The following is a 27,676-nucleotide window of genomic DNA, read 5'->3' on the forward strand; positions in this document are numbered from 1 at the left end:
TCGCCATTGACTACCATTCATATTTTTTCCGAAATAAGGTCCCATGAGCCGGAAGCGGATGAGAGGGACTTAGGCTCTCTATAAGTCCATGTGGTTCATTAATATTACTGAATACTTATTTGAGTGAGTACAATGTCACTATGTCACCTTAGAGTAAAGTGTAGCCAAATATTTAGTTACATAGTATTTTAAATAAAGTGCAGAGGTTCTCAACTGTGTCTGTCAAAAAGTAATTTTAGCAGAGTAGTTAGTTTGTCTAATGATTTCTCTTATTCTTACCAAACATAAACATAGCACATAGTGCCAAAGTTACACAAAAATGATAATTGTTTTCTTGCATGTACCTTTAAATGCAAATGAGCTCCTTTTCCAGAAGAGGGCGGAGCCTGTACAGCTCGTGTCTCCGATACTCTGCCAAAAAACGTTTGGTTTTGATTGTCATCTCTATCGCGCTCACGCTCATGTGACATTGCAGTTTTTATTATTAAACGTTTATTATCTGCATGCGTTTTAAAGCCATGTCAGTTTAAACGAATGTTTTTTGAGTGCACACATCTGAAGCATGCAGACGGCGCGTCCCGTGAGTATTAAACTAAGTTGTCTTTCAAGTCTTATTGCACGTAAACTATCAAATACACAAGATTATGTCAAAAACACAAAGTTCATGTTAACACATGTCTGGGAACGTAAACCATATGTGTATATTACATCTGTGTATTAAAGTGAAAGCAGCATAATATTAATAACAATAATTCATTACATTTATATAGCACTTTAGCGCTATACATGGAAGGGGGAATCTCCTCAACCGATGCGACGGCAGCCATATTGCGCACATCAGCTAATATTATAATATTCAGTACCTACTGCTATATATGCTGTAAATATGAATCAAACAACAAAAGAAAAACAGAAAATCACTCCCTGCTCTTGACTGAATAACTTTAGCAGATTTAATAAGAATAAATTTCTTAATTGAATGCTCTGGCAAGGAATTAAACATGGCGGAGCTAAGCGAATAGGGCGGAGTCTGTATGCAATCATGGGCGGGGCTTGTTCCGCAGTGACGTCATATTGAATCACATTCCTGAACGGCTCATTTTTGAGACACTGTTTCAGATTTATGGGGAAAATAACAAACAGAGTGAATTGATTTTTACTACAATAGGGTGGTTGTGTACACACTTGAAGTTTACATTGACTTGCTGCCAGAATGAGGCACACAATATGTGATATTAAAATATCAGACGCAGCTGCTTCATTGATAACCCATCTTCTATTTCTGCCCACTAATGAGAAGTGGTGACATTTCAGCAACAACTGTCAAAGGTTGTCCCATCCCTCACCATTATCAAGGTAAAACTCATCACTTATCAGTTGGAGTCGATTCGAAGGCATCACCTAATAAAAGAGTGACATGGGAAGTCATCACGAGTTCCTCCTCCACGTCTCACACACCTGACCTTTCTCAGAGCTCAATGGCAGTGTTATCTGACCACCCTGAGAGCAGTGGGCCGGGCAAACCGATCCAGCGGCCTTTTCTTTCGGATGACTGCTCCAACAACCTATTAGCAGGATCTAATGGCCTCATTACATCACATATCATGATGAGGGCTGTAAGTGAGCTGCCCTCCTGGTTACCAGATCCCTGTTTAGATACGAAGGAACAGAGGGACAGCTGGAGCCCGACACACAAGCTCTTCGATAACAGGGCTTTGTGGGTATCTGTTTGATGAAGAGAGTTGGCTGCTTTTGAGCTTTACTGGACAAAGCTGGACATGTGTTACTCTTTATTGGACCTTTGTCCAATAATACAATCTTTATGATTAGAATGTCCAACCTGTTGCTACCGCCTACCAATACTTCCATTTAAAGCCTACTTAAAGGAGTAGTTCACTTAAAAAAAAAAAAAATGGCTGATAATTTACTCACCCCCATGTCATCCAAGATATCCACGTCTTTCTTTCTTCAGTCGAAAAGAAATGAAGGTTTTTGATGAAAACATTCCAGGATTTTTCTCCATATAATGGACTTCAATGGGAACCCAACGGTTCAAGGTCCAAATGAGAGTTTCAGTGCAGCTTCAAAGGGCTTTAAACAACACCAGACGATGAATAAGGGTCTTATCTAGCGAAACGATCACTCATTTAATAAATAAAAAACAAAGTTTAAGTTTTATAAGCTCAAATGGTCGCCTTGCTGTGTTCTGTGATGTGCGTTCGTGACTCTCCTTTTCGAACTCGTTCATCAAAATGAACGAATCTTTTTTCGTGTCATTTGGTTCATTCAACGAATGAAATTAACTAGTTGACTCGGGAAAAGATTTGTTCATTTTGATAAATAAGTTCGCATATGAGTCACGAACGCGCATCACATCCTAACCCTAACAGAGCAAGGCGACCATTTGAGCTTATAAAACTTAAACTTTGTTTTTTGTCTATTTTGTAAATGAGCGATCGTTTCGCTTGATAAGACCCTTATTCATCGTCTGGAATCATTTAAAGCCCTTTGAACAGTTTGAACAGGTCTTTTGGACCTTGAACTGTTTGGTTCCCATTGAAGTCCATTATATGGAGAAAAATCCTGGAATGTTTTCATCAAAAACCTTAATTTCTTTTCGACTGAAGAAAGAATGACATGGACATCTTGGATGACATGGGGGTGAGTAAATTATCAGCAAAGTTTTTTTTTAAAAGTGAACTACTCCTGTAATAAAAAGTGAACCTTAACCCCCTACCTCCTGTTTTAATATGAAATACATCAATGCTGAAAAATATGCATAACTGCCAAGCCATTTCAAGGGGTCTTTACAGTTAAGAAAGAACAATTTGGGTTTATAATCATTCATAATCAGTAATATTAGGTTGGGAATGCAGATTCAGCTCCTTTTTCTGACATTCACAGGACTCTTGAGAGGAATATTTGTGGAAAAATTGACCTTTGAAACCTCCTGCAGGGAGGAACATGTTCATTTAAATGTGTGTTTTCTCTCACACCAAAATCCCTCAAGCAGTGACCGGTGATGGTGAACGCAAGAATCCGGAGTGGCACTAGAGAGAAGGCTTTCAGTGTTTCTTCGTGGCACTCAAAGACCGACGCTTAGGCCATATTTTATTGGGTTTAGGGTGATTAACAATCTTTCTACAGTCCTAAATGTAATGCAACATCGGTTTAGAAAACTAATCCCATTTGAATAGTACAATTAATAATTTTGGCCTTTCTTATCCACCCCTTCCATCCTGATTTGAAGAGCCTTGTCTCTTAAGATGGTGTTGATTGAACAGCACTCCAGTGTTAATAATTCAAATAGCTGTAAGCAAAAAAATAAAAAACAGGGTGTATTGTTTTCATTTCTGTAGCCCAGGCGGAACAAGGGATGCCGTCTCAGGGGAGATCTTCCATTATAGGGACGGAAATGCACTCGAGGGTGATGATAAACACTTGTGTTGTTTCTAGTAAGGATTTTCTTCTACTGGCCTGGTTAGTCTAGTCTAGTGGTATACATTTGTGCCTGCCCCACCACAAAAAAAAATTAATAAATCAAATAAAACGATTGTTTTCGTAGGTTTTGACCCAGTACCCCTGTATTCTAATAAATAAGGATATGACACCAAGATATTATATACCATTGATATTCCACAGTTCCAATATTGATACCACAACAAAAACTACCAGCCAAACTAACCATTACAAATATTAATAAGGCAATAGTCAGTAATAAAACAAGAACAAAAAAACAAATCAATACCACCAATAAATACAATAATTACTAATGATAAAATGTAATATAAAACTACATGGTCTTCACTGGTATTGGGCAGTCCTTAATGTCGAGCCCTGTATTATAAGATGTATTAAATTATACTGCCATTAAGACAACATAATTCATGTCTATAAAAAAGATGATATGTGAATATTCTGATTTTATTTATACTGTGGAGTATATACAGTATATATATACTGTATATATACACTGTAAAAATGAATATGCTTTATCTAATCAATAAAATTGTGGCAACAGATTACAAGCAATATTATTTATTAAATTGAACAAATTAGAATTGAGTAATAGTTAATCAAATTACCATTCTAATTAATTCTAATTTGCACAATTTAATTAATAATATTGCTTGTAATATGTTGCCACAATTTTATTGTTTAGATAAAGCATATTATTTTTTTCAGTGTACAGTGGAGTAAAAAAGTATTTAGTCAGCCACTGATTGTGCAAGTTCTCCTACTTAATAATGAGAGAGGTCTGTAATTTTCATCATAGGTACAATTCAACTATGAGAGACAAAATGGAAAAAAAAAATCCAAAGAATTTATTTGTAAATTAAGGTGGAAAATAAGTATTTGGTCAATAACAAAAGTTAAACTCAATACTTTGTAACATAACCTTTATTGGCGATGACAGAGGTCAAAGTTTCCTGTGAGTCTTCAGCAGGTTTGCACATACTGTAGCTGGTGTTTTGGCCCATTCCTCTATGCAGATCTCCTCGAGAGCGGTGATGTTTCGGGGCTGTCGCTGGGCAACACGGACTCCACAAATTTTCTATGGGGTTGGGGTCTGGAGACTGGCTAGGCCACTCCAGGACCTTCAAATACTTATTACGGAGCCACTCCTTCGTTGCCCGGGCGGTGTGTTTGGGATCATTGTCATGCTGGAAGATCCAGCCACGTTTCATCTTCAAGGCTCTCACTGATGAAAGGAGGTTTTGGCTTAAAATCTCACGATACATGACCCCGTTCATTCTTCCCTCAACACGGGGGATCAGTTTTCCTGTCCCCTTTGCAGAAAATCAGCCCCAAACTCCCACATGCTTCACAGTAGGTATGGTGTTCAAGGGATGCAACTCTGCATTCTTCTTCCTCCAAACACGACGAGTTGAGTTTTTACCAAAAAGTCCTATTTTGACCACGTGATATTCTCCCGATCCTCTTCTGGATCATCCATATGCTCTCTGGCAGACTTCAGATGAGCCTGGACATGTACTGGCTAAAGCAGGGGGACACGCCTGGCACTGCAGGATTCGAGTCCCTCTCGGTGTAGTGTGTTACTGATGTTAGCCTTTGTTACTTTGGTCCAGATCTCTGCAGGTCATTCATCAGGTCCCTCCGTGTAGTTCTGGGATTTTTGCTCACCGTTCTCATGATCATTTTGACCCCACGGGATGAGATCTTGTGTGGAGTGGAGATTATCAGTGGTCTTGTATGTCTTCCATTTTCTTAAAATTGCTCCCACAGCTGATTTTTTCTCACCAAGCTGCTCGCCTATTGTAGATTCACTCCCAGTCTGGTGCAGGTCTACAGTTTTCTTCCTGGTGTCCTTCGACAGATCTTTGGTCTTGGCCATGGTTGAGTTTGGAGTTGTTTGAGGCTGTGGACAGATGTCTTTTATACAGATAACGGGTTCAAACAGGTGCCAATAATACAGGGAACGAGTGGAGGACAGAAGAGCTGCTTAAAGAAGAAGTTACAGGTTTGAGAGAGCCAGAAATATTGCTGGTTTGTGGGTGACCAAATACTTATTTTCCACCTTAATTTACAAATAAATTCTTTAAAAATCCTACAATGTGATTTCCTGGATTTTTTTTCTGCTCATTTTGTCTCTCATAGTTGAAGTGTACCTATGATGAAAATTACAGACCTCGAGAACTTGAGAACTTGCACAATCAGTGGCTGACTAAATACTTTTTGGCCCCACTGTATATACAGTAGTACGTCAAGAAATAGATGTAAAGAAAGAGCTCAGGAAAAGATCTGCGAGTCTCCCTGCACGAGTCCACTGAGCAAGGCATTGCACACTGAACTAAGTATCCCCTTTTTTACTTTTATATTCCCTAGTAATACTCATCTGGCATCAGTTCATCTCTGTTGTCCATGGCAGACAGACATTCAAGCACCTCTGCATACAGAAGGACACTCCAAGATACATACGTTCAATTGCCACCAGCCTGATACCCTATCCGTCGGGATATGGAAATGTCAATCGGCTGTCAACAAAGCTGACTTCATTTCTGCTTTTGCCTGTCAGTCAAAACGTAATGTTTTGGCTCTGACTGAAACATAGATCTCAGCAGAGAACCACTCCTGCCACTCCTTTAGCCCTCTGACATCACTTTCCCCCACGTGGGGACAGGTCTACTCATTTCCGACAGCTGGAAGTTCTCTCATCTCTCTTCTATGAATATTATGATATCACTGTTACTAATCCTGCCAAACTTTATCTTATTGTCATCTACCACCCACCAGGTCATTCAACTAGGCAAATTTCTGGAAGAGTTGGATGTGCTACTGTTTTCTTTTTCGGAAGATGACACGCCGCTGGTAGTTCTTGGTGACCTCAAGCAAATGATTCCCTTACACTCTAAACAATGTTGGGTTGTTTCAACCCAAATTTGGCTAAAATATGGACAAACCCAAATGGTGGGTTAAAAATTTCAAATTTTAACCCAACTTCAACTTTCACGTTCAACTGTACATTTTTTATTTGCATTTTTAACCCAACATTTGGGTTTGTCCACATTTGACCCAAATTTGGGTTGAAACAACCCAGCATTTTTTAGAGTGTACTCTTCTAGCCTTGCTCGACCAGCGCAACGCTGCGATACACAAAGCAGGCGAAGAGCTAGATCTCATCTTCACATGCAAAGGTACGATTGATAATCATCTTGTTGCTCCACTATACCTTTCTGACCACTGTTTTGTCCTGTTCTCTGTCACTCTGCCTTCATGCTCACCACTGAATCCTCCTTTGCCACTGAATTCTCTATTTCCTACACACTTTTCCTCTGTGGTCTCTGCACCCTTTCCTGCCACTAACCACTTCTCCTCTCTGGATTTCAAAGAAGCAACAGACACTATAGACAGGACCTATTTTGACAATCTAAGCGATCTAACGATCTTGTTGGTGCCAGACGGGCCGGTCTGAGTATTTCACAATCTGCTCAGTTACTGGGATTTTCATGCACAACCATTTCTAGGGTTTACAAAGAATGGTGTGAAAAGGGAAAAACATCCAGTATGCGGCAGTCCTGTGGGCGAAAATGCCTTGTTGATGCTAGAGGTCAGAGGAGAATGGGCCGACTGATTCAAGCTGATAGAAGAGCAACTTTGACTGAAATAACCACTCGTTACAACCGAGGTGTGCAGCAAAGCATTTGTGAAGCCACAACACACACAACCTTGAGGCGGATGGGCTACAACAGCAGAAGACCCCACCGGGTACCACTCATCTCCACTACAAATAGGAAAAAGAGGCTACAATTTGCAAGAGCTCACCAAAATTGGACAGTTGAAGACTGGAAAAATGTTGCCTGGTCTGATGAGTCTCGATTTCTGTTGAGTCATTCAGATGGTAGAGTCAGAATTTGGCGTAAACAGAATGAGAACATGGATCCATCATGCCTTGTTACCACTGTGCAGGCTGGTGGTGGTGGTGTTATGGTGTGGGGGATGTTTTCTTGGCACACTTTAGGCCCCTTAGTGCCAATTGGGCATCGTTTAAATGCCACGGCCTACCTGAGCATTGTTTCTGAACATGTCCATCCCTTTATGGTCACCATCTCCCCATCCTCTGATGGCTACTTCCAGCAGGATAATGCACCATGTCACAAAACTTGAATCATTTCAAAATGGTTTCTTGAACATGACAATGAGTTCACTGTACTAAAATGGCCCCCACAGTCACCAGATCTCAACCCAATAGAGCATCTTTGGGATGTGGTGGAATGGGAGCTTCGTTCCCTGGATGTGCATCCCACAAATCTCCATCAACTGCAAGATGCTATCCTATCAATATGGGCCAACATTTCTAAAGAATGCTTTCAGCACCTTGTTGAATCAATGCCATGTATAATTAAGGCAGTTCTGAAGGCGAAAGGGGGTCAAACACAGTATTGGTATGGTGTTCCTAATAATCCTTTAGGTGAGTGTATATATACACAGACTATTGTTTCAAATGTCAGACTTTACAGGATAAAATTAAAGCATGGGTACTGTAAAATGTTACTCAGTTAAAAGCATCCAAACAAAAACGTACAAGCCAGACCTCACATTTGAAGAGTGGAAAGAACTGCCACAATCTCTACTAATACAATACAGTACTATTCAACAACCTGAAGGCAACTAATGTGATTTAAAAAAAAAAAACACAGCTGCTTCAAAATTCCTTAATGAGGCATGACGGTGTGTAATTTATGTCGCAATATTTACTCAACAGCTCTGTTGTCATTATAAGCAAATTAGGCCACACAAGGCAACATAAAGAACAGTATCAGCATCTGACTAATATCTTTGCATTCGTGTATATTTGAGTCATTTGTCCATACCATTTTGCCTGTTTGTGTGTGTGCAAAACCTTTATGCAGTCATTACCTGTGGATGATGTGTTTGTTGCGCAGGTAGTGCAAAGCCAGGGCGATTTCACACACATAGTGCTTCACAGTGCTCTCTGTAAAGTGCACATTCTGTTGTAGATGATAACGCAGGTCTCCTCCCAGCAGCAGGTCAACTACCATGAACATGTCCTCTTCGTCTTGAAATGAGTACCTGCATTAGACACATTATGACAGCGTTATCTTTGAAATCCAGATTTAATTTTTTTATTTTTACACGGCCTAATTTCAAAGGCCAAATATGCGGCCAAAAATGAATTCTCGTTTTGAAGGACTGAAATCATCGATGCAGTGTTTTGACAGTATTGTCTGCTGGGTTGACAATACCAATTTGTCTTTTGAACAAAACTTCACAAAAGAATATGTGTAGTGCGCCTGCTGCCTAGCATCCAATAATCACACTATGCTTTGTGCTCAGTGACTCAGAGTGAGCTTTCAAATTTTGTCAATTTCATCATGAAATTCAAACAATAGATGTTGTTTTGACACATGACAGATCGCTATAGGCGCTGTTACACCGAATACTGTGATAAGTGCGCCTACTGCGGTCACAGAATTCGATGGTCACAGAAATCAGTGCATCATTCTCAGGGCAGTGAATTGATCGTCTCTTTTGTAGATGTTAGAGTACAATATAAACATGATGAACAACATTGTATTACGGCCATCATTTAAATATTTATTCTTGTTTAAATATGTATAATTGGAGTATAAACATAATTATTAGTGCTGTCAAACGATTCAAATATTTAATCACGATTAATCGCATTAATGGAATAGTTAACTCGCGATTAATCGCAATTAATCGCACATTTTTCTCTATTCTAAATGGCTCTTGATTTGTTTTTGTCGCATCATTTTTTCTAATATTAATGCTCTTATCAACATGAAATAGTGGATCGGTATGCTTTGTAGGGCTGGGTATTGACACAAATTTTACAATTCGATTCGATTTCGATTCACAAGCTTCCAATTCGATTCGATTCCGATTCGATTCAACATTGATTATCTGGGATATCAGTTACAATAAATGGCAAATTTTCTCAAGGAAATCAAATCTCTTAACTAATGCTGTAAACTATGGGAGTCTAGTTGTAGCCTATAGGCTTCATTAGCCTAATATGAAGGTAATAATGAACTGTTTTATAGCTATACAAACACTTAAATTACACTTTTATTTATTTTTATAATAAGAAGAGTATATGAAATATAAACATTTAAATGGTGGCTGTCATAAAAACTTGCCAGATTTATTCAAATATGCATTAAATATTGAAGAATATTAAGATTATAATGCATATGTAATATGGTGTATATATTTAGCAAAGTGCTCCTCTCTGGAGTTATTTTTTCTAGCTGACTAACGAGTTTATGTGGGTTTTCTGAGGTAAATATGACGATGACATTGATTACAAGCTGTTTAACTGACGTCTTTCCACGGATGAAACGCTGATTGAGCGAATCAATGTGTCATGATACGGATTTTGATAAGTTGTACTCTATCTTTAACACACTTTCAGATGCTCATTCATGTTTATTTCGCGCTGTAACTGGTATTATTAAGCCGGAAGAGAGATCAGCGCTGCTGCTTCTCTTGAGCTGCACCAGAGCGATCTCACGCCACAGCGCCAAAACCTTAAGTTTATTTATGTTTTTGAATTTCTAAAGAAAATGGACGTAATTTGAAAATTGAGACTTTGTTTCATATCAATAGTAACAAAGGACAAAGATTATTGCGATGTTTTGGATGCGCGCAGCCGCGATACAATGTTCCATTCATTCAAATGAAACAGGATGATTAATCGATTCTTGAGATTTAAGAATCGATATTGGTTCGTAAAAATGAGAATCGATTAGTATCGAGAAATTGATATTTATTACCCAGCCCTAATGCTTTGTCCAAATGTTTTTTATTGAAAACAACATTGACATATACAGAGTTCAATTTCACACTAAAACATTCTCAATTAGAGCAAATAATCTCTCACACAATGTATCAAAAAAGGGTGAAAGAAATAGCTACTGACGAGGTCCTGATATTGACGAGGGGGTGGAGAATTCGCATCAGCTGTGTGTGTGTATGTGCTTGGCCATCAATGATAGCTCAGTTCACAATGTCAAAAAAAATAAAACTTTTTAAAAGTACACTTTCTATTCAGAATCTTATTGGCATCCATTTCGGCGTCTCGCGCTCGTCATCCACTCAAAACGTAACGTTAACCAACTATTTGGCCGGCTCGCAACAAGTGTGTTTCCGGTCTAGCTAGATCTGGTGCTTTAAGACAAGACGCAGAATGCGCGGTGCTACGGCAGTTTTTTAAAATTTTTGGATGCCAAAAAGTTTTTATTGGGCGCGCTGGTAATCGTCACAGCGGCAAAAGTTGAACTATTTTGAAATTTGACCGCGGTGTGCGGTTTAGCTATTGAAATTAACGGGGTTCATAACGCAGCGCCGCGCATGCCACATCCTGTTGCGAAAGCATGTGAAAAAAACTACAAAGTTTGCTAGACCAAAAAGACCTTTAATCTCGCACAAAAATGGTTTCGCGTTAACGCCGTTAATAACGCGTTTAACCGACAGCTCTAATAATTATATAATTCAAATATCGATGTAAAAACTGCAATTCAGATGTTTTCATACAACTCAGTTTTGGTTGATTATAAAATTAATTTGATGAATAAATCCGTATTTTCGGTGTCGGTTTTCAGTTTATTGAATTCAGAATAACGCAAGTGCAGCTGGTATACTTATACACATGCTCGTTAATGCCAACATCTACTAAGCCAATCATGTGGCAGCAACCCGATCCTTCTTGGGCAGAAATGTGATCGAAGTGACTTTGACTGTGGAGTGATTGTTGGTGGCAGGCAAGGTGGTTTGAGAATCTCAGAAACAGCTGATCTGGGATTTTAATGCACCATAAACAGTCTTACAGTGAATGCAGAAAACAAAACACAAACACCCAGTGAGCGACAGTTCTGTGGCTGACAAGCCCTTGTTAATGAGAGAGGTCAAAAGAGAATGACAAGACTGATGACCGGCCTTGTGTGAGCAGTTCAGGCTGGCTGTGGTGTAATAGTAGGGTGCCATATCACAAGGATCATGCTGTGTAAAGTTGTTACCCATCAATCAATCAATCAATCAGTGACTGACATATATCAGAAAACACTCATCTTATTTTGCAAACGCTCCCTTTGCGCCGCACCTCAACTCAAACATCTTAAACACAGCTCTTACAAGTAGACTTCTTACAATTAAAGGTCCAACCTACAGTATTAGGAATACATTTATCTGTGCTGCTATGTCACGAGTAAGCAATTGAGAAGGCAAACGCTGTCTAAAGTGAATGTGTTTTGCACTGGCTGCATTTTTTAACATGATGCACAACAACAATTTGAGCAGAAACATCATAAACCGGAACATTTGTCTTTCTGAATACAGTAGGTGCATGCAAATGTTGTATTGAAGCGTCCAATTTATGCGCATTTGATCGCTTTGCAATGCCCCATTCACTTTGACATGCTCATGATCAATAACCAGTAATGTTGTGCAGTCGCAACCCACAGCCAGGCTTGTGACATAATTAAAGGACAACTCCGGCGCAAAATGAACCTTTAGTCTAATTACACATTGTTACCTTGTCAACCGTTATCTGAGATTTGTTTTCATGATTGCCGAATGTAAATAGTTTTATCTCTAAAAACAGTTTAGCCTATAACGCTAGTATAATGCTAGTATATAGGGCATAGAGTAATGACAAATAAAAATCGCTTGTTATTACCACTAACAAGGCTCAAAATAGCCCCATACCAACACGACAGCATAACAAGGGTCCCTACATTCAAACCGAAGCATTGAGAACTTTGTCAGTGTCCATACAGTTTAATAAGCAGATATTTTATACACACAGTAAATTTCGCGAATACAGGAAGAAGCCATCTTGGAAAAATAGTCTCTACCAGTAGATCTACGAACGCCGATCCAAGTGCGCTGGTGAGATGTGAATAAGGTGATAAAGTGAGCGCGAACAGTAGGCTACGTGTACATATTGAAGACAAATAAACGGTTTGTGTTTGTGTTTCTTCTGGAAACAACGGACCATATGAGATTCTGCACAGTTCAGTGCACTTGGATCGGCGCTCGTAGATCGACTGGTAGGGATTATTTTTCAAAGATGGCTTCTTCCTGTATTCGCGAAGTTGACTGTGTGTATAAAATATCTTCTTATTAAACTGTATGGACACTGACAAAGTTCTCAATGCTTCGGTTTGAATGTAGGGACCCTTATTATGCTGTCGTGTTAGTGTGGGGCTATTTTGAGCCTTGTTGGTGGTAATAACAAGCGATTTTTATTTGTCATTACTCTATGCCCTATATACTAGCGTTATAGGCTAAACTGTTTTTAGAGATAAAACTATTTACATTCGGCAATCATGAAAACAAATCTCAGATAACGGTTGACTAGGTAGCAATGTGTAATTAGACCAAAGGTTCATTTTGCGCCGGAGTTGTCTTTTAAAGCCCAGACTCCAGAGGAACGCTTTCCACTCAGTTCCTGCTACGTTATAAATTGTCTTGGTTTATACTTTGTTATTTATACAAAGGGACTCCACTCATGGGGAGGGACTAATGTCTGCACTGAATGTGAGGATGCCTGCTTCTCCTATGCCAGTCTTTTAGTTCTATATTGCTGAGTCAACTGAGTTTGGATGTGCTAAAAACTTCAGGCATAAAGCTGAATGAAGCCGTCACACCTGTGAGCCAAAAACTGTGTTGTCTGCCACTCTCAGTTTGGAGTGCTGTGTCAGAGGAATTAAATCACTTGCAAGTAGCGGGAGTGATAGAACGCATCGATGCCTCTGCATTAGAGCCCGACCGATAAAGTATTTTGAAGGCCGATACCGATACAAATATTTTTTGGGTTTTAAAATCCGATATTCCGATATATCTGCCGATATTTTATTTAATTATTTATTTATTTATTTTATACTGGACATGATAGTCACAAATTTTGTCATGCTTATTTGAGTAAAGGGAACTGATGGGGATGTTCTTATAATTGTTATTCAAGCAATGTATGTATCGTGACCAACTCAACGAGTGTTGCCAACAGGGACGGTGTAGAGTGCCCTCTGGTGGACAAACTATACAACTCAAACACTCATGACATGGTTCAAGCGTGTTTCCTCCGTTTTTATGTTATTTTTGAAATTCATTTATCGGCCATTATAACTGCCGATACCGATAGTTTGGAAAATGCCTAATATCGGCCGATAATATCGGTCTGCCGATATATCGGTCTGGCTCTACTCTGCATTGGTGTCACCAATTGTTATGAAGAACAAGTCCGGTAAAATTAGGGTATGCGTTGACCCCAGAGAGCCAAATAAAACAGTGATCTTGGACTCTTTTCCATATCGTTGACCTGACTAATGCTTACTACCAAGTGCTGCCGCATGAGGACCGTCGGGACTCCCTTGCTGATTATCTGTCACGTTTGCCCTTACCAGCTTCTCCTGCAGATAATGCTGTTTAGCTCCTGTTGATTGTTGCTTCTAACTCTCTGTTTTCTGCTAATGTTGATGCTGCATGTGGATGGTTGTCCTTTGACAAAGAGTAGGGGTGTAACCTCGGCATCCTGGCCAAATTTGCCCATTGGCCTCTGTCCGTCATGGCCTCCTAATCATCCCAATATACTGATCACTCGGTCTCTTCTCCACCAGTAAGATGGTGTGTGTTGGGGCGTTCTGGCGCAATATGGCCGCCATCGCATCATCCAGGTGATTTACCACACTTTGTACACAGATTTGGCCTCCTTCACCCAAGGGACTGGACGTTGAGTTGTTGGCATACTATAAACTGTGACTCAGACCATCTGTTTTCACTTTAAAAAAAAACTTTTGCTGATAATTTACTCACCCCCATGTCATCCAAGATGTCCATGTCTTTCCTTCTTCAGTCGAAAAGAAATTAAGGTTTTTGATAAAAACATTCCAGGATTTTCTCCATATAATGGACTTCAATGGGAACCAAACGGTTCAATGTCCAAATGAGAGTTTCAGTGCAGCTTCAAAGGGCTTTAAACGACACCAGACGATGAATAAGGGTCTTATCTTATCAAATGCTCGCCTTGCTCTGTTCTGTGATGAGCGTTCGTGACTCTCCTGTTCAAATCTTTTTTCAAGTCATGACTCGAAGGGTCCAAGATAAGACCCTTATTCATCGTCTGGTGTCGTTTAAAGCTCTTTGAAGCTGCACTGAAACTCTCAATTGGACCTTGAACCGTTTGGTTCCCAATGAAGTCCATTATATGGAGAAAATCCTGGAATGCTTTCATCAAAAACCTCAATTTCTCAATGACTGAAGAAAGAAAGACGTAGACATCTTGGATGACATGGGGGTGAGTAAATTATCAGCAAATGGGTTTTTTTTAAAGTGAACTACTCCTTTAAGGACAACTTCGTCTTGCGAGGCTCACAGCTGATTGTACCTGCTTCTCTTTGATCTGTGCTGGTCTCCACAGCAAACGATGGACATCAGGGAGAGGTGAGAACCAAACAATGCCTCCGTGAACTCTATTGGGGGTCAGGGTACTGATACTGTCACGTGTGTCTGCTCAATGACAAAACTGTCAAGTCACACCTGCTCCTCTCCAGCCAGAGCTGCTGCCAGATGGATCATGGCAGAAAGTGGCTGTGGATGTAGTCGGGTCATTTGACACTGCTGCATCCCACTATACTGTAGGTTTGCTATAACCTTAACTGACTATTACAGCAAATGGCCTACGGTCTCCTTTACTCACACTGTCACGACAGATTCTGTGGTTTTGTTTCTGTCATTAGTCTTCAGTCTTCCATTGAGTGTAGTTACAGATAACAGTGTTCAGTTTACATCTGCTGCTTTTGCTGTTTTTCTGTAAGGAAGGCATATTCGTCACCTCCGTTCCTCTCTACGTGGCAGCTAATGGTGTTGTAGAGAGAACACACTGCCTAAATGGCCATCCAGAAACATCTGTGATAACTGATTTCTTGCAGTGCCACTCCACATGTTGAGACTGGTCCTTCCCCCATTCAGCTTCTCTATGGCTGCGCACAAGGCTGTCTATTTTGCCATCTGCTACTGTGCACCAGCCAACTAACACGACTGTTCGTGCAGGCCCGTCGCCAAGGGGGGGCATTGGGGGGCAGTGCCCCCCCAAACGACTCACTGTGCCCACCCTTGCATGAGCTTGACAATAGATGTTAATATATATACTAGTAATGATTTTCGAAAAGAGCTCGGTCTTTCTGCATAACTTATCTCAGCTCTACAACGGTAGGAATGTATAATACATTATCTTCAGAAATGATTTAGAAATTCATTATTCAACGCATTATTACACAGAACGTAACTTGAAATATAATTATTTTCATAAATGACTGTGAAACATCCCAAAACAGCACCCAAACCTTGCAAAGACCTACCTCATTAATTATTCACATTCAACAGCCAATGGCAAGTCTCCAGCAGCAGACCTTTCAATTTGTTATTTTTGTGTTAGTATTTTTATTTCTTCAAATTACAATATGCAGTTTGTGTTTAAGGATAAATAAATAATATAAACAATGCAATTTATTTAGTTAAGCATACAGTATTGTTTATACGCAATTCCTTTGCGCAGCTGTGCAGTGCATGCGATGCGAGAATCAAATTCTAGTGGTTTTGTAGGCCTACAGCAAAGCTTATGCTAAGTGGTTTAAAGTTTCGTCGTTGACAAAGACGACTTTGACCAACAACAACGTGCGTGGAGACGACTCTGGAGCTAATTAGATGGTAGAAAGAGACATTATAAGAAAGGTAGGAATGGAGAATTTGTCTGCTACATTGCTAAATTTGTATTGCAAAATGTTATGCATTGCTTTTATTATTGCTGTATCGTTGGTGGAAACCAGGTGCTTTCGTGACTCATTTTTATGAAGTGTAGAGAGTCATAAATCAAATTGGTTTTGGCGTAGTTTTACTTAGTTTGGACTTTGGACTAATGACATTACGTTGATTGCGCCTTTTACTCAAGAAAGCCACTAGATGGCACTGTCTTGTCTACGTATGTGACGAACTATGCAGATTAACAAAAAATATAGGCTACTAGGCTAGCAAGCTATATGTGGAAATGTTAAGAGAAAATAAACAGAGACGTTGAGATCATACAGTGAAGTATTTTATTTAAATAAAATGAATAAAACAAGACTATTGTGGTCTATTTTAGTTGAAGCCTAATGTGGGTTGTTGTTTTGGTCTGTCTCAGATCATTAAAAAAAGTGTGCCCCCCTATGAAAATGAAATGCCCTCCCATTTGGTTTGTTCTGGTGACGGCCCTGTGTTCGTGAAGAGTAACGCAACTGCAACACAAAATGTAAAATTATACAGAAGCTAAAGCCCCTTTCACACGGCGTGTTGATCCTGGGAAAATGCCAGAACGCCTTCTGTGTGAATGCAAACACGACCCGGGACTGATTCCGGCATCGATGCGGGGTCGGGGACCTAGTAACATTGCCGGGATCAGTCCCAGAGCCATAAGGGGTGTGTCATAGTGATGACGCTCGTGCCATTGCGCAACTGTTGGTCTAATGGTGCGTTCACACTGGACGCAAATATGATTTCAATGTTAAGTCAATGCAAAGACCCATTACGTGCGTAAAAAATTCCTGCGAGGCGCGGAGCGGAAGATGCAAATACACCTCGTTCGCGCATCAAGTTCACGCGAATTGAGCGTCTGGCAAACGTTGTTAGTTTGTGCCATTTGTGCATTCACGCGTTTGACGCGAATTCGCGTCTGCCGTCCGAGTTGAAAAATCTAAACTTTGCCGTCAATTTGCTCCGTGTTAACCAATCAGGAGCCTAGCTGCTTGCTCACATGGTAAAGTGTCTGGATGCTTCAATAAATTATTTTGTAATTTGACTAAATGCATGGTGAGATTCTTACGCACAACAAAGCAAATATTTTATCACTTAAAACTTTATTTCGATATACGAGACATGTTCATTTTGTATTGAATGTTATTCATTCCATGTCTAGATGATATGAAATAGTATGATGTAAAGACAACCAACATACATGTGCATAAGTTCGTGTCTGGACGTGAGAGAGAGAGAAAAAAAAAATCACAGGACAGGTTAATAACTTTTGAAGGCTGGCTCTCTTTATCTTCAAAACAAAAATAAATGACAGCTAGATTAGATGGATGAGGGTGAGGGTGATCCTCACTCCGATGCGGGACAACAGGTCATCAAACTGGGTGCGGGACAGGCGGAAGTACCGCTGACAGCGGCCGTCATCCAGGCGCAGCTCATCGAGCGAGCAAATGGTGAAACTCGCCAATCAGTTCGCCTCCGAAGGGTCCGGTGGACACAAATACGCCGACAATGATCCCCACGCCGCTGTTCTAGCTCTCCAGAGCAAATGCAGTGAGGTAAATCTCTCGATCAATGCTCGATCAACATAAAAAAAAATCGGGTTTCGATTTTGACGCATGAGATGCGCGTAAATTTCGCTTCAAACTTTTTTTTTTTACACGCGTCAGTTTCGCTCTTGACGCGCAAATTAACACAAAGCGTTAGACGCGAATTTGACGCGCTATTCTCGTCTGGTGTGGACGTAGCATTAGAAGAAAGTTTGTGTTCGTCATCAACAAAGAAAGGACGAACAAATGTCTGCACACTGGAACGAAGCAGAGACCAGGAGCTCCTCACTATCCGCGCTGAAGCTGGGATCGTTCACCAGCTTTGTGGAACGGTATGCGCGTGTACATGTTTTCGACACATCTCATCCTGACGTCATGTGTCTTTCCGGGATCTTTACGGGTTGTGCGTGAACGCACTCACAGATCCCGGCAAATCACTGGCAGTGTGAATGAACCGAAATCAAACAATCGCGGGACAAATGCCGGGTAACATTATCCGTGTATTTTCCGGAATCTCTGAGTGAAAGGGGCTTTATTGTATGTAGATAGTGGTTAAACATGAGATTTCGCCAATATCACACGGCCAATCTTTGGTCTTATTAATCTGTAATTACATGTTCCAGAGCTATATCTTAAGGGGAAAATTAACTTTCATTAAGTTTCATAACTTCTTATTTGGGCTTTTTAACTTAAATCCTGCAGCTGCTTCTGTACGTTTTGAAAGGGGCTTAGATGTACTCCTCGTTTCCAAGAGGGGGAACAGTGAGGGAATGGAACCCCTTGCATGTTCCAACGGGACAAGTTTACGGATCCGCTCACGGTCGCCAAAAGACTTGGGGTGGGTAAATCCGTACTTAGACGAAGAGTTCTTCCCATCTCACCGCATTTCCATCCACACAGCAGAAGAAAGAAATTCATACCGGTTTAGAACAACTTGAGGTTGAGTAAATGATGACAGATAATTCTTGGGTGAACTTTCCTTTTAATATTCATGCGGGATTGCAGACATCCTCAATTTGAAGTCTAAGAGATTGAACTCAGCAACTATCTGCCTATAGTGTGGACACAAATACAACACAGCCTGAGGGTTTTTAAGCGAGATAACAACAATCTGGCCATCTGCAGATGTTCTCATATCATTGCTTAATGTTTGAAAAGACTTGTGTGAGTCATCTAAGTGAACATGCTATACTGAACATGCTCATCTCATCATTTCCAAGGAGACTCTACATTGAAATCTTTTAAAATATTAAAAATGCACTAATGTTATTTTAGACAGAAGAAATTAGAGCATTGCTGGTCAAGATCAAAGCGTGAGGCACTTACTGTTAGAGTTTGGCTGGTTTTTAGGACATTGCTATGATGTGGTTGTTGTTAAGTGGGTGCTTTGGTGTCCTGTGTGGCAAGTCTCTATGATATTCTGGTCTATAGTTATGGCTCTGTCCTATAGGATTGTTTTTCCCGTTTCATCATTCACCCGTCAAAAAAAAAGATTACTGTTTGTCCTATTGTATTTTTAGAAAGCCGACAAGCCAGACAATTTGAGAAACCGTAGCACAGAGAGTGCAGGGTGAGTTACAGTCCTAAGTTTGCTTTAGTCAGTGTACTGCTCTGTGTGAAATTATTTAACACCCAAAAAAGCATGTCTTAACCCATTTTGTGCTTGACATGGCTGTGAAAGTTTCTTCAAGGAGGATATACCAGAAAGAAGAGAAACGTCTCCACTTATGCTAATTTATGTGGAATGCAAGAGGAAGATGTTATCCGAACATATCATTCGCCAAGCTACGTTCTTAACGTCCTGTGTTGTTAGTAGATCGCCCGCACCTGTTTTTCATCGGCTTTGCTTGTTTGCGACCCTACGCTATTTTGTAGATTGATAGATTGCTTTGCTCATAACAGCTGTGTTGGACATGGCTGGGCGATATGGCCAAAAAAATTATCACGATATATTTTTTTTATCGATAATTATCGCGATATATGTCAAATCTTTATTTCTTTCAAGTTTAAAGGCAGATTTTTGCTCCTAAGTAAAAGTTGTAAAGCAGAGTGTTAATTGTGTTTTTAAACTACTCTTTAAATTTATGTTCATTAACAAAAACAGTAACATCAGTTTTTTTTTTAAATGTAATGACCACATTTTTATTTGGTAAAAAGTAATATTCTGACTGTTTGAGTTGTATTGAAATTAACCAATAACCGATAACCACAGATAAAACCAGGTATAGCCTATAACTTAGCACCTCACTATCATGGCATAATTTTATGGTTTCTGTGGTATTTGTATGAAAAACAGTAGCCTAACAGTTAAATACATTATTAAATACTGTACATATATTCCATTAGTCATTTAATACATTGTCTACATTAATAATATAATACAATTCAATTAGAGCCAGACCGGTATATCGGCCGGCCGATATTAGCCGATATTAGGCATTTTCCAAAATATCAGTATCGGCAGTTATAATGGCCGATAAATGAATATTTAAAAAATAAAATAAAAACAGACGAAACACGCTTCAATCATCTCTCCTTGGCCTGTTATATTGTAACCACAAAGCTAGCTAATGCCACTATCATCAGTGGAAGACCGCTAATGAGCTTGGAACCACAATGAACTTTTTCTGCCTAAATAAAGTAATGATTACTGTATTTATAACTAGCATATCTCTAGTTACAGTCCCTGCATTGTAAAATGTAAGTTAGACTTGCGAGGAGTGAACATTTAGACAAAGAGAAAAAGTATCAAACGTATCTTGTGCAGAAAAGTTAGCTTTTCTTTTACACGTATGTGAAATCCAACAATATTTAATAAAAGAAAAATATCGGCAGATGTATCGGAATATCGGATTTTAAAACCCAAAAATATTTGTATCGTATCGGCCTTCAAAATCCTTTATCGTCAGGCTCTAAATTCAACATGTTTATCCCACATTTCATGGTGCACTTAATATTACTAGGCTAACCTTACAGTAAATCCATGGTAGGCTAAATGGATTCAGTATCAATTCAGATTCTGACTGTATCGTTGCACGCGGTGTTTCTCCTTTTTGTCAGCGGTGTTTTATCTGCCTTTAAACTGGTTTAAACTTGACATTTGTGTTCTTCGCTGAACTCAAGCGTTTCTCACTGGATCTCGTGAGCGAGACGATCAGATTGCGAGTCTGCGTGAGCTTGAGCTGCACTCAGTGCGCTGCCGTTTGGACTTTGAGCCGAGCGGATAAATGCTCCGTGTGGCTCACGCGGTTCAAATGAGTTTCGTTCCGCTTTTGCCGCATAAACGTTATTGGACATTTATCGACATCTTGATATTATTTTATCGAGAAAAATTATATCGCGATAATTATCGTTATCGTTTTATCCCCCAGCCCTAGTTGGACATCGGCTGCGGCTGGACTGATTGGCGAGAGTTGAAAACGGAGACGTCAAGTCGGACACTTTCTGCTTCCTCTAGTGACGCTCGCACTGTGTTTGCAAACTTTACCACAGCTGAAGTGAAATAAATGCAATATTTGTCAAATACACCGACTTTCAATTAAGTTTCTATTTAAAGGTGCATTGCGCAACATTTCATGTTAAAAATACCTGTTTTACATGCTTAAACAATTGCCTGAACGAGCCCTTCTCTGATCACTGCGATTGCCTCTATAATCCTGTACAGCAAAATAAATAAGAGGGATTCGGGACGGATTTGAGACTGGGCAAGACGTCATGCATGTATGCGTCATGCATGCGACGTCGTTCATGTATTCGCCGCCATTCTCCGTATCAGCGAAGACAACTCGAGCGACACAACTTTAGTCAACTTTCCACAAAAGTAGAAGATGGATTCAAAGAGACCGGCTTGTAGTTCATTCCAAACCCCAACGCAAACTCCACGTAAGACAAAGAAAATAAAACTTGTGTCTAGTGCCAGGCGTCGGAATAAAACGAGAGTCAACATCGGGAAGCTTTCAACAAACGGAGAGATCTCCGGTCGGCTCTAGGGCTCAAACGGGTCAAAGTAATAACTTATATTGTTCATGAACGTGTTTCCATAATAAAACAATCATAAGTGGATCCAGTAAACAGTTCAACATGGAGATAGATGGAAACAAAAAACGAAGTTTTCTACTACCCCCGTTTTCCCCTGAAATGCCTTTCCTTTCATACATTTAAAATGACTTGCAGATTTATAACTTTATTACCTCTGAAGACATTATGACTGTAACACAAGATTTGTGCGGCTGATGCTCGTTTGGTTATGAACAGCTCATGCGAGCGTGTGTGTGGTCCATGAGCGTGCACACCTCTGGTTGCAGTTTCGCCTGTCGCCAGAGGGGGCGTAGTTCTGCAAAAACTCAGAGACTTGCGCAATGCACCTTTAATACTTTATGTACTGCTAAATACAGCGTCTGTTTGTACAAGGATAAAGCCTATACTATTTAAATACCAATGTAGTGGGGTCTATCGGTGCTGTATGAAGTCGAACAGGCCTAATGTAAATGAGCTGAGTCAGTAGATCACCGAAGAACATTTATAGATTTGCCCTGGTTAGTGAATCTGGTTGTTAGTTTTTAGATTGTTTTGTTTGAATTATTTATACGAGAAATGTTAGCTTTTTTAATTAATGTTTATTGTATTTTTCATGTAATTAATATGCATTATTTTCATTGGTTTTAATAATCCTGCATTTGAAACCAAAAAAAGGCATACACAGCTTTTGTGCACTTCCTAATCATGTTCATGTTCGCCTGGCAAAATATGCACAAAAGTATTTCACTTTGGCATTGTCAGATTTTGTGGGGCATTCATTTTTCATTCTTTATAGCTGTCTAATGACCCTTTGAGGCTGCTTGATTTGTATTTTCAGGGCTTCACTGAGATCCTGCACTACTGCAAAAGAACACATCTGATAAATTACTAATGACAAGGAAAAAGGGATGGCATGAAAATGTGCTTAAGATGTCACCATGATATGTGTCACATTGATTTTAAACTGCACTTTGATTGACAGGCTTTATTTGTCAGTTCGCAATGCCTGCTCAGCGGCCCTTGTCAAAGAGGGACCAAATTACACCACGGTGCTGAGAAAGCATTAGGTGTGAGGCTTCTTCGGTCAAGGTATACTTCCTGTACAAGCACAATGGTGGCAGAAGATTGATTCAATTCAAGATTGAGTGCATTTGGGGGCCTCGTAATGAAAACGAAAATTGCTAAACGCAAGCCAAAATTATGTAATTATCTCTACAACAGTTCGTCAAAACCAGTTTAAAAGTGCTAATAGCATAGTACAACATTTTTCATAATTGTCCATTAAATAAAGTGCAATGGCTGTTGAATGTGAAAACTATAGTCTAAATGCTATTATCTTTTGGTATTAGAAGGTCAGACATGAGGAGTGGAGAATTCAACTTTCGCCACAGACCCCGCGTTCATCACGAGAGTTTCAGCAGTCTGGGGAAAACACACTCGGCGTGAGACGGGAGGTACAGTAGGGTGAGAGCTCTCCTCTTTAAATATAAAAAAGGTTGTAGACTCAGTTGGCCATCAGAGAGTGAAGCCTGTCTACATCTCATTTAAAAGTAATTAGGCTTGCAATGCAAGGACCACTGCTACAGTATATATAAACACTGCACAGATGCTGTAAGTAATTGTCAACTGCCAAATATTTTACTGTAAAAGTGTCTGGTGTAAGCAATATATTTATCAAGATATCTTAGTTTCAAGCCCTGTATGCACTCTCCATCCAACCTGGATGTTTTGCGGTTTCGATCTTAGTTTCATCTGACCACAACATTATAATAACCCATACAGTTGGGTGACATAATGTTATGAAAACCAGTCTGGGCTGTAATTTGACCCAGACATAAAATATATATATATATATATATATATATGAAGAGTTCAGATGCAAAAGCCTCTAAATGCCATTTGAAATTTTCTTCTTTAATTATGATTTTTATCAAACTTGTATATTTAAGTTTAGTAATTTCACTTAAATAACAATTAATAGGTAATTATCATTGCCAGTTAAGTGAAATTACTGAACGTAAATATACAAGTTTGATAAAAATCATCATTGAAGAAGAAAATTTCAAATGGCATTTAGAGGCTTTTGCATCTGAACTCTTCATATATATATATATATTTATATGTATTTTGCATAAAGAAAATGGGTCCGACTTTACATTAGGTATATTTAACTACTATGTACTTACATAATAATAATATTATTAATAGTTAAATACTCTGTACTTATTGTGTTCATGTTGCATTGCAAAACATTTTTTTAGGGGTATGGTAAGGTTAGGGCTTCGTTAAGGTGTAAGAGAAGGTCAACAGTGTAATTATAGTTGTAATTACCGAAATCTATTACAGCTGTAATTTTATGCAGTTAAAAAACAAAAAACCCTTAGTACAAGGTAAAAACATGCATGTACAAAATTAGTGGTTTGTATCAAATCATTCATTTAAATGTTAGTACATAGTAGTTAAAAACACTTAATTTAAAGTGGGACCATAAAATAGATTCTTTTTTAATATAATTAATTATTTTATTGCATTTTGACTAGGGTTTTATTTGTAATGCTCATTATATTCTGCTGATTCTTATTAGACTTTTTACAAAATTTTGTAAAGACAGCAAAACAAATACTAAGATTTTTGCATTAAAATATCCCAAAATCCCAATGCCAATGTTATATATTTAGTTAAGATGATAACTTACAATTTTCCAAATGTTTCAAACAATGTTTAAATCGCGAGAAAATTGAGATTTTAACCAAGGAAACGGGGCGTGTGAGCAGGGGTGAGTTGGGAGTCGCCAGTCAATCGTGTCATATCCGCGTTACCTCGGTTTCCGCTCGTACTGCGTGTAGTCCTGGACAAATGCGGAAGTTGTAGTTGTGCGTTAGCGTCTATCAAGCAACGAATGTGAACTGTTGGCTGTATCTTAGAAAACGACGTTTATCTGAAAAGTGTTTCAACCGTTCCGGCTCTCCCCTAACATCTGTGATAACTAATTTACTTTTAAACCTTACTTTTCTTGCGGTTATTTCAGTTTAATGAAAAACAAGCATGTCTCCATATAATGGACTTCAATGGGAACCAGATGGTTCAAGTTCCAAGAGAAACTTAAATACAAAATGCAAACTTGTTCAAAGGGCTTTAAACGATTCCAGACGATGAATAAGGGTCTTATCAAGCGAAACGATCGCTCATTTTATAAATAAATAACAAAGTATAAGTTTTACAAGCTCAAACGCTCGCCTTGCTCTGTTCTATAACGCACTCCTGTTCGAACTCGTTCGTCAAAATGAACAAATCTTTTTCCGAGTCATTTGGTTCATTCGGCGAAAGAAACGAACGAATTGATTCGGAAAAAGATTTGTTCATTTTGTTGAACAAGTTCGAACAGGAGAGTCACGAACGTGCACCACAGAACAGAGCAAACATTTGAGCTTATAAAACTTAAACTTTGTTATTTTTTAAAAAAATGAGCGATCATTTCGCTTGATAAAACCCTTATTCATCGTCTGGAATTGTTTAAAGCCCTTCGAACAAGTTTGCAGGTTGTACTGAAAGTTTCTTTTGAACCTTGAACCATTTGGTTCCCATTGAAGTCCATTATATGGAGAAATATCCTGGAACGTTTTCATTAAAAACCTTAATTTCTTTTCGACTGAAGAAAGAAAGACGTGGACATTTTGGATGACATGGGGGTGAGTCAATTATTATTTTTTGAAAAGTGAACTAATCCTTTAAAACTGAGGTATGTACCGAACCGTGATTTTTGCGTACCATTACACCCCTAGCATGTGCCATCTAGAGTTTCATGACAGAACTTCGTGTTTATCGTACACTTTCGACTTTACAACTTCGCAGACCGTTCACATTCAGAGACAGCTACACACACTGCATGAAAGGTAATATTCGAAAAAGCACAATGGGGCACTTTCATATTGCTCCTACAACATCACAACTAGCATAACTCTTAACTATGGGGTTTTTAGCCCAGGAAATGAGTTATTTTTCTCAAAGATTCAAACGTAGCACCAAAGGTCACATTGATGGGGTGATTATTACAGCCTTCTCTCACGTGATCTGCACTTTGCCATTACCCTGCTCACACACGCACGCTTTATGACCTCGGTGAGAACACAATGGGCGCCCTCTCTCTGAAACGTGATCTGCTGGTGTCAGTGTTCAATGTCACTTATGAGAAATGAGTGCTTTACACATTATTTTAATCTTATATTTTGACTCGTTTTGTTTTACGAGTGTAGAATACTGCTGTATATAATTTGAGAACAGACTGATGTTTAATTATTTTATATTTGTCCAAAATTTTGGACTTAACTGAGATGAATTTTGTAACACTTAACACTTCACCCTCAAGTTGTTGCAAACCTGCACGAGTTTCTTTCTTCTGCTGAGCAACACAAAGGAAGATATTTTGAAGAACGATTGGAACTTCGGCACCATTGACTTCCATAGTATTTTTTTTTTCTACTATGGAAGTCAATGGTGCCAAACAACTGTTTGGTTCCAATCCTATCGTCCTTTGTGTTCAGCAGAAGAAAGAAACTCAAACAGGTTTGCAAAAACTTGAGGGTGAGTCAATTTTCATTTTTGGGTGGAGTATCCCTTTAAAGCCTTCATACGTATATTATGCATTATAAAAGTATTTAAAATCCATTAATTGTGCATTGCAATTTACATTTATTCATTTTAGCTGACGCTTTTATCCAAAGCGACTTACAATTGCTATATGTGTCAGAGGTCGCACGCCTCTGGAGCAACTAGGGGTTAAGTGTCTTGCTCAGGGACACATTGGTGTCTCACAGTGGATTCGAACCCCGGACTCTCACACCAAAGGCATGTGTCTTGTCCGCTGCGCCATCACAAAATACATTAAATGGTCTCATGAATAATCATAACCACAGTTATAATACTTATCTATCAATTGTTACACAAACAGAGAGAGGGGCGGGGGGGGGGAGTACAGTGGCTTGAAGTCTCTCGCATCTGACCTTGAGTGCCTCTTTCGGTCCAGTAGAACTCACATTCATCTGCAGCACTGCAGGGGAACATGCACAATGCTCACCTTCTTTAAAACGGCTGCCAAGCACATTACCATTCCCCAGGCATTCTTATCAAATTTAACGCCCCATGCGGCAGGACTATTATTTAGAGAGAGCTGTTTTCTCTTCTTCGCTGTAGGACATTTTTACGTATTGTTTAATTTTTAATTAAAAAAAGCACTGGTATTGATTTAGTCATTTGCAATTGAGTCATTCATGCATGACATACTGATGAGGATGATGCGTTGTGCTCCAGCATGCTCCACTGAGTTTGATAAAGAAAACAAGACGCGTGTCATAATATTTGTGATTGTGAATATATGATATGATTTGATTTATTTATTATTTTATATTTGATTTATTTTAAAAAAAAAATGATAAATATGATATTGTATTATATTAATTTTATTATTTCTTTATAATAACTATAAAAAGCTGATATTGTACACTGAAATAATATAGCATACAGATGAAAAATAGCCTTTTGGCTAATTCTGGCATATTTACACAAATGTTTATTAATTTGCACTGTCCTTGTAATAAAAAATAAATAAAAATAAATTTAAAAAAAACTTCTGTAGGATATCCTTTTAAAGGGATAGTTCATCCAAAAATGAAAATTGTATCATTTATTACTCATGTCATTCCAAACCTTATAAGTCTTTCATTCATGTAAGACCTGGTGAGGTGTGGGTTGACAGAGGAGCTGAGGGAGGGAGGAATGGAGGCGGAGAAGTTGAGGTAGCGGGGACAGTAGCCGGAGGAGCC

At 39.1% G+C, this 27,676-nt stretch overlaps 1 protein-coding gene across 1 annotated transcript in view; it reads right to left on the bottom strand.

Moving 5' to 3' along the window:
* The window catches only part of stk32a (serine/threonine kinase 32A), an 82,104-nt gene that overhangs the window by 36,693 nt on the left and 17,735 nt on the right, over window positions 1-27,676 (bottom strand). Inside the window, exon 5 of the mRNA XM_039687924.2 lies at window positions 8,380-8,553. Coding sequence (XP_039543858.2) covers window positions 8,380-8,553 — 174 coding nt within the window. The remainder of the gene's footprint in view (window positions 1-8,379; window positions 8,554-27,676) is intronic.

Source organism: Pimephales promelas, chromosome 19 (assembly GCF_988280905.1).
Source record: "Pimephales promelas chromosome 19, fPimPro1.hap1.1, whole genome shotgun sequence".
In the NCBI taxonomy this organism is placed as follows: domain Eukaryota; kingdom Metazoa; phylum Chordata; class Actinopteri; order Cypriniformes; family Leuciscidae; genus Pimephales; species Pimephales promelas.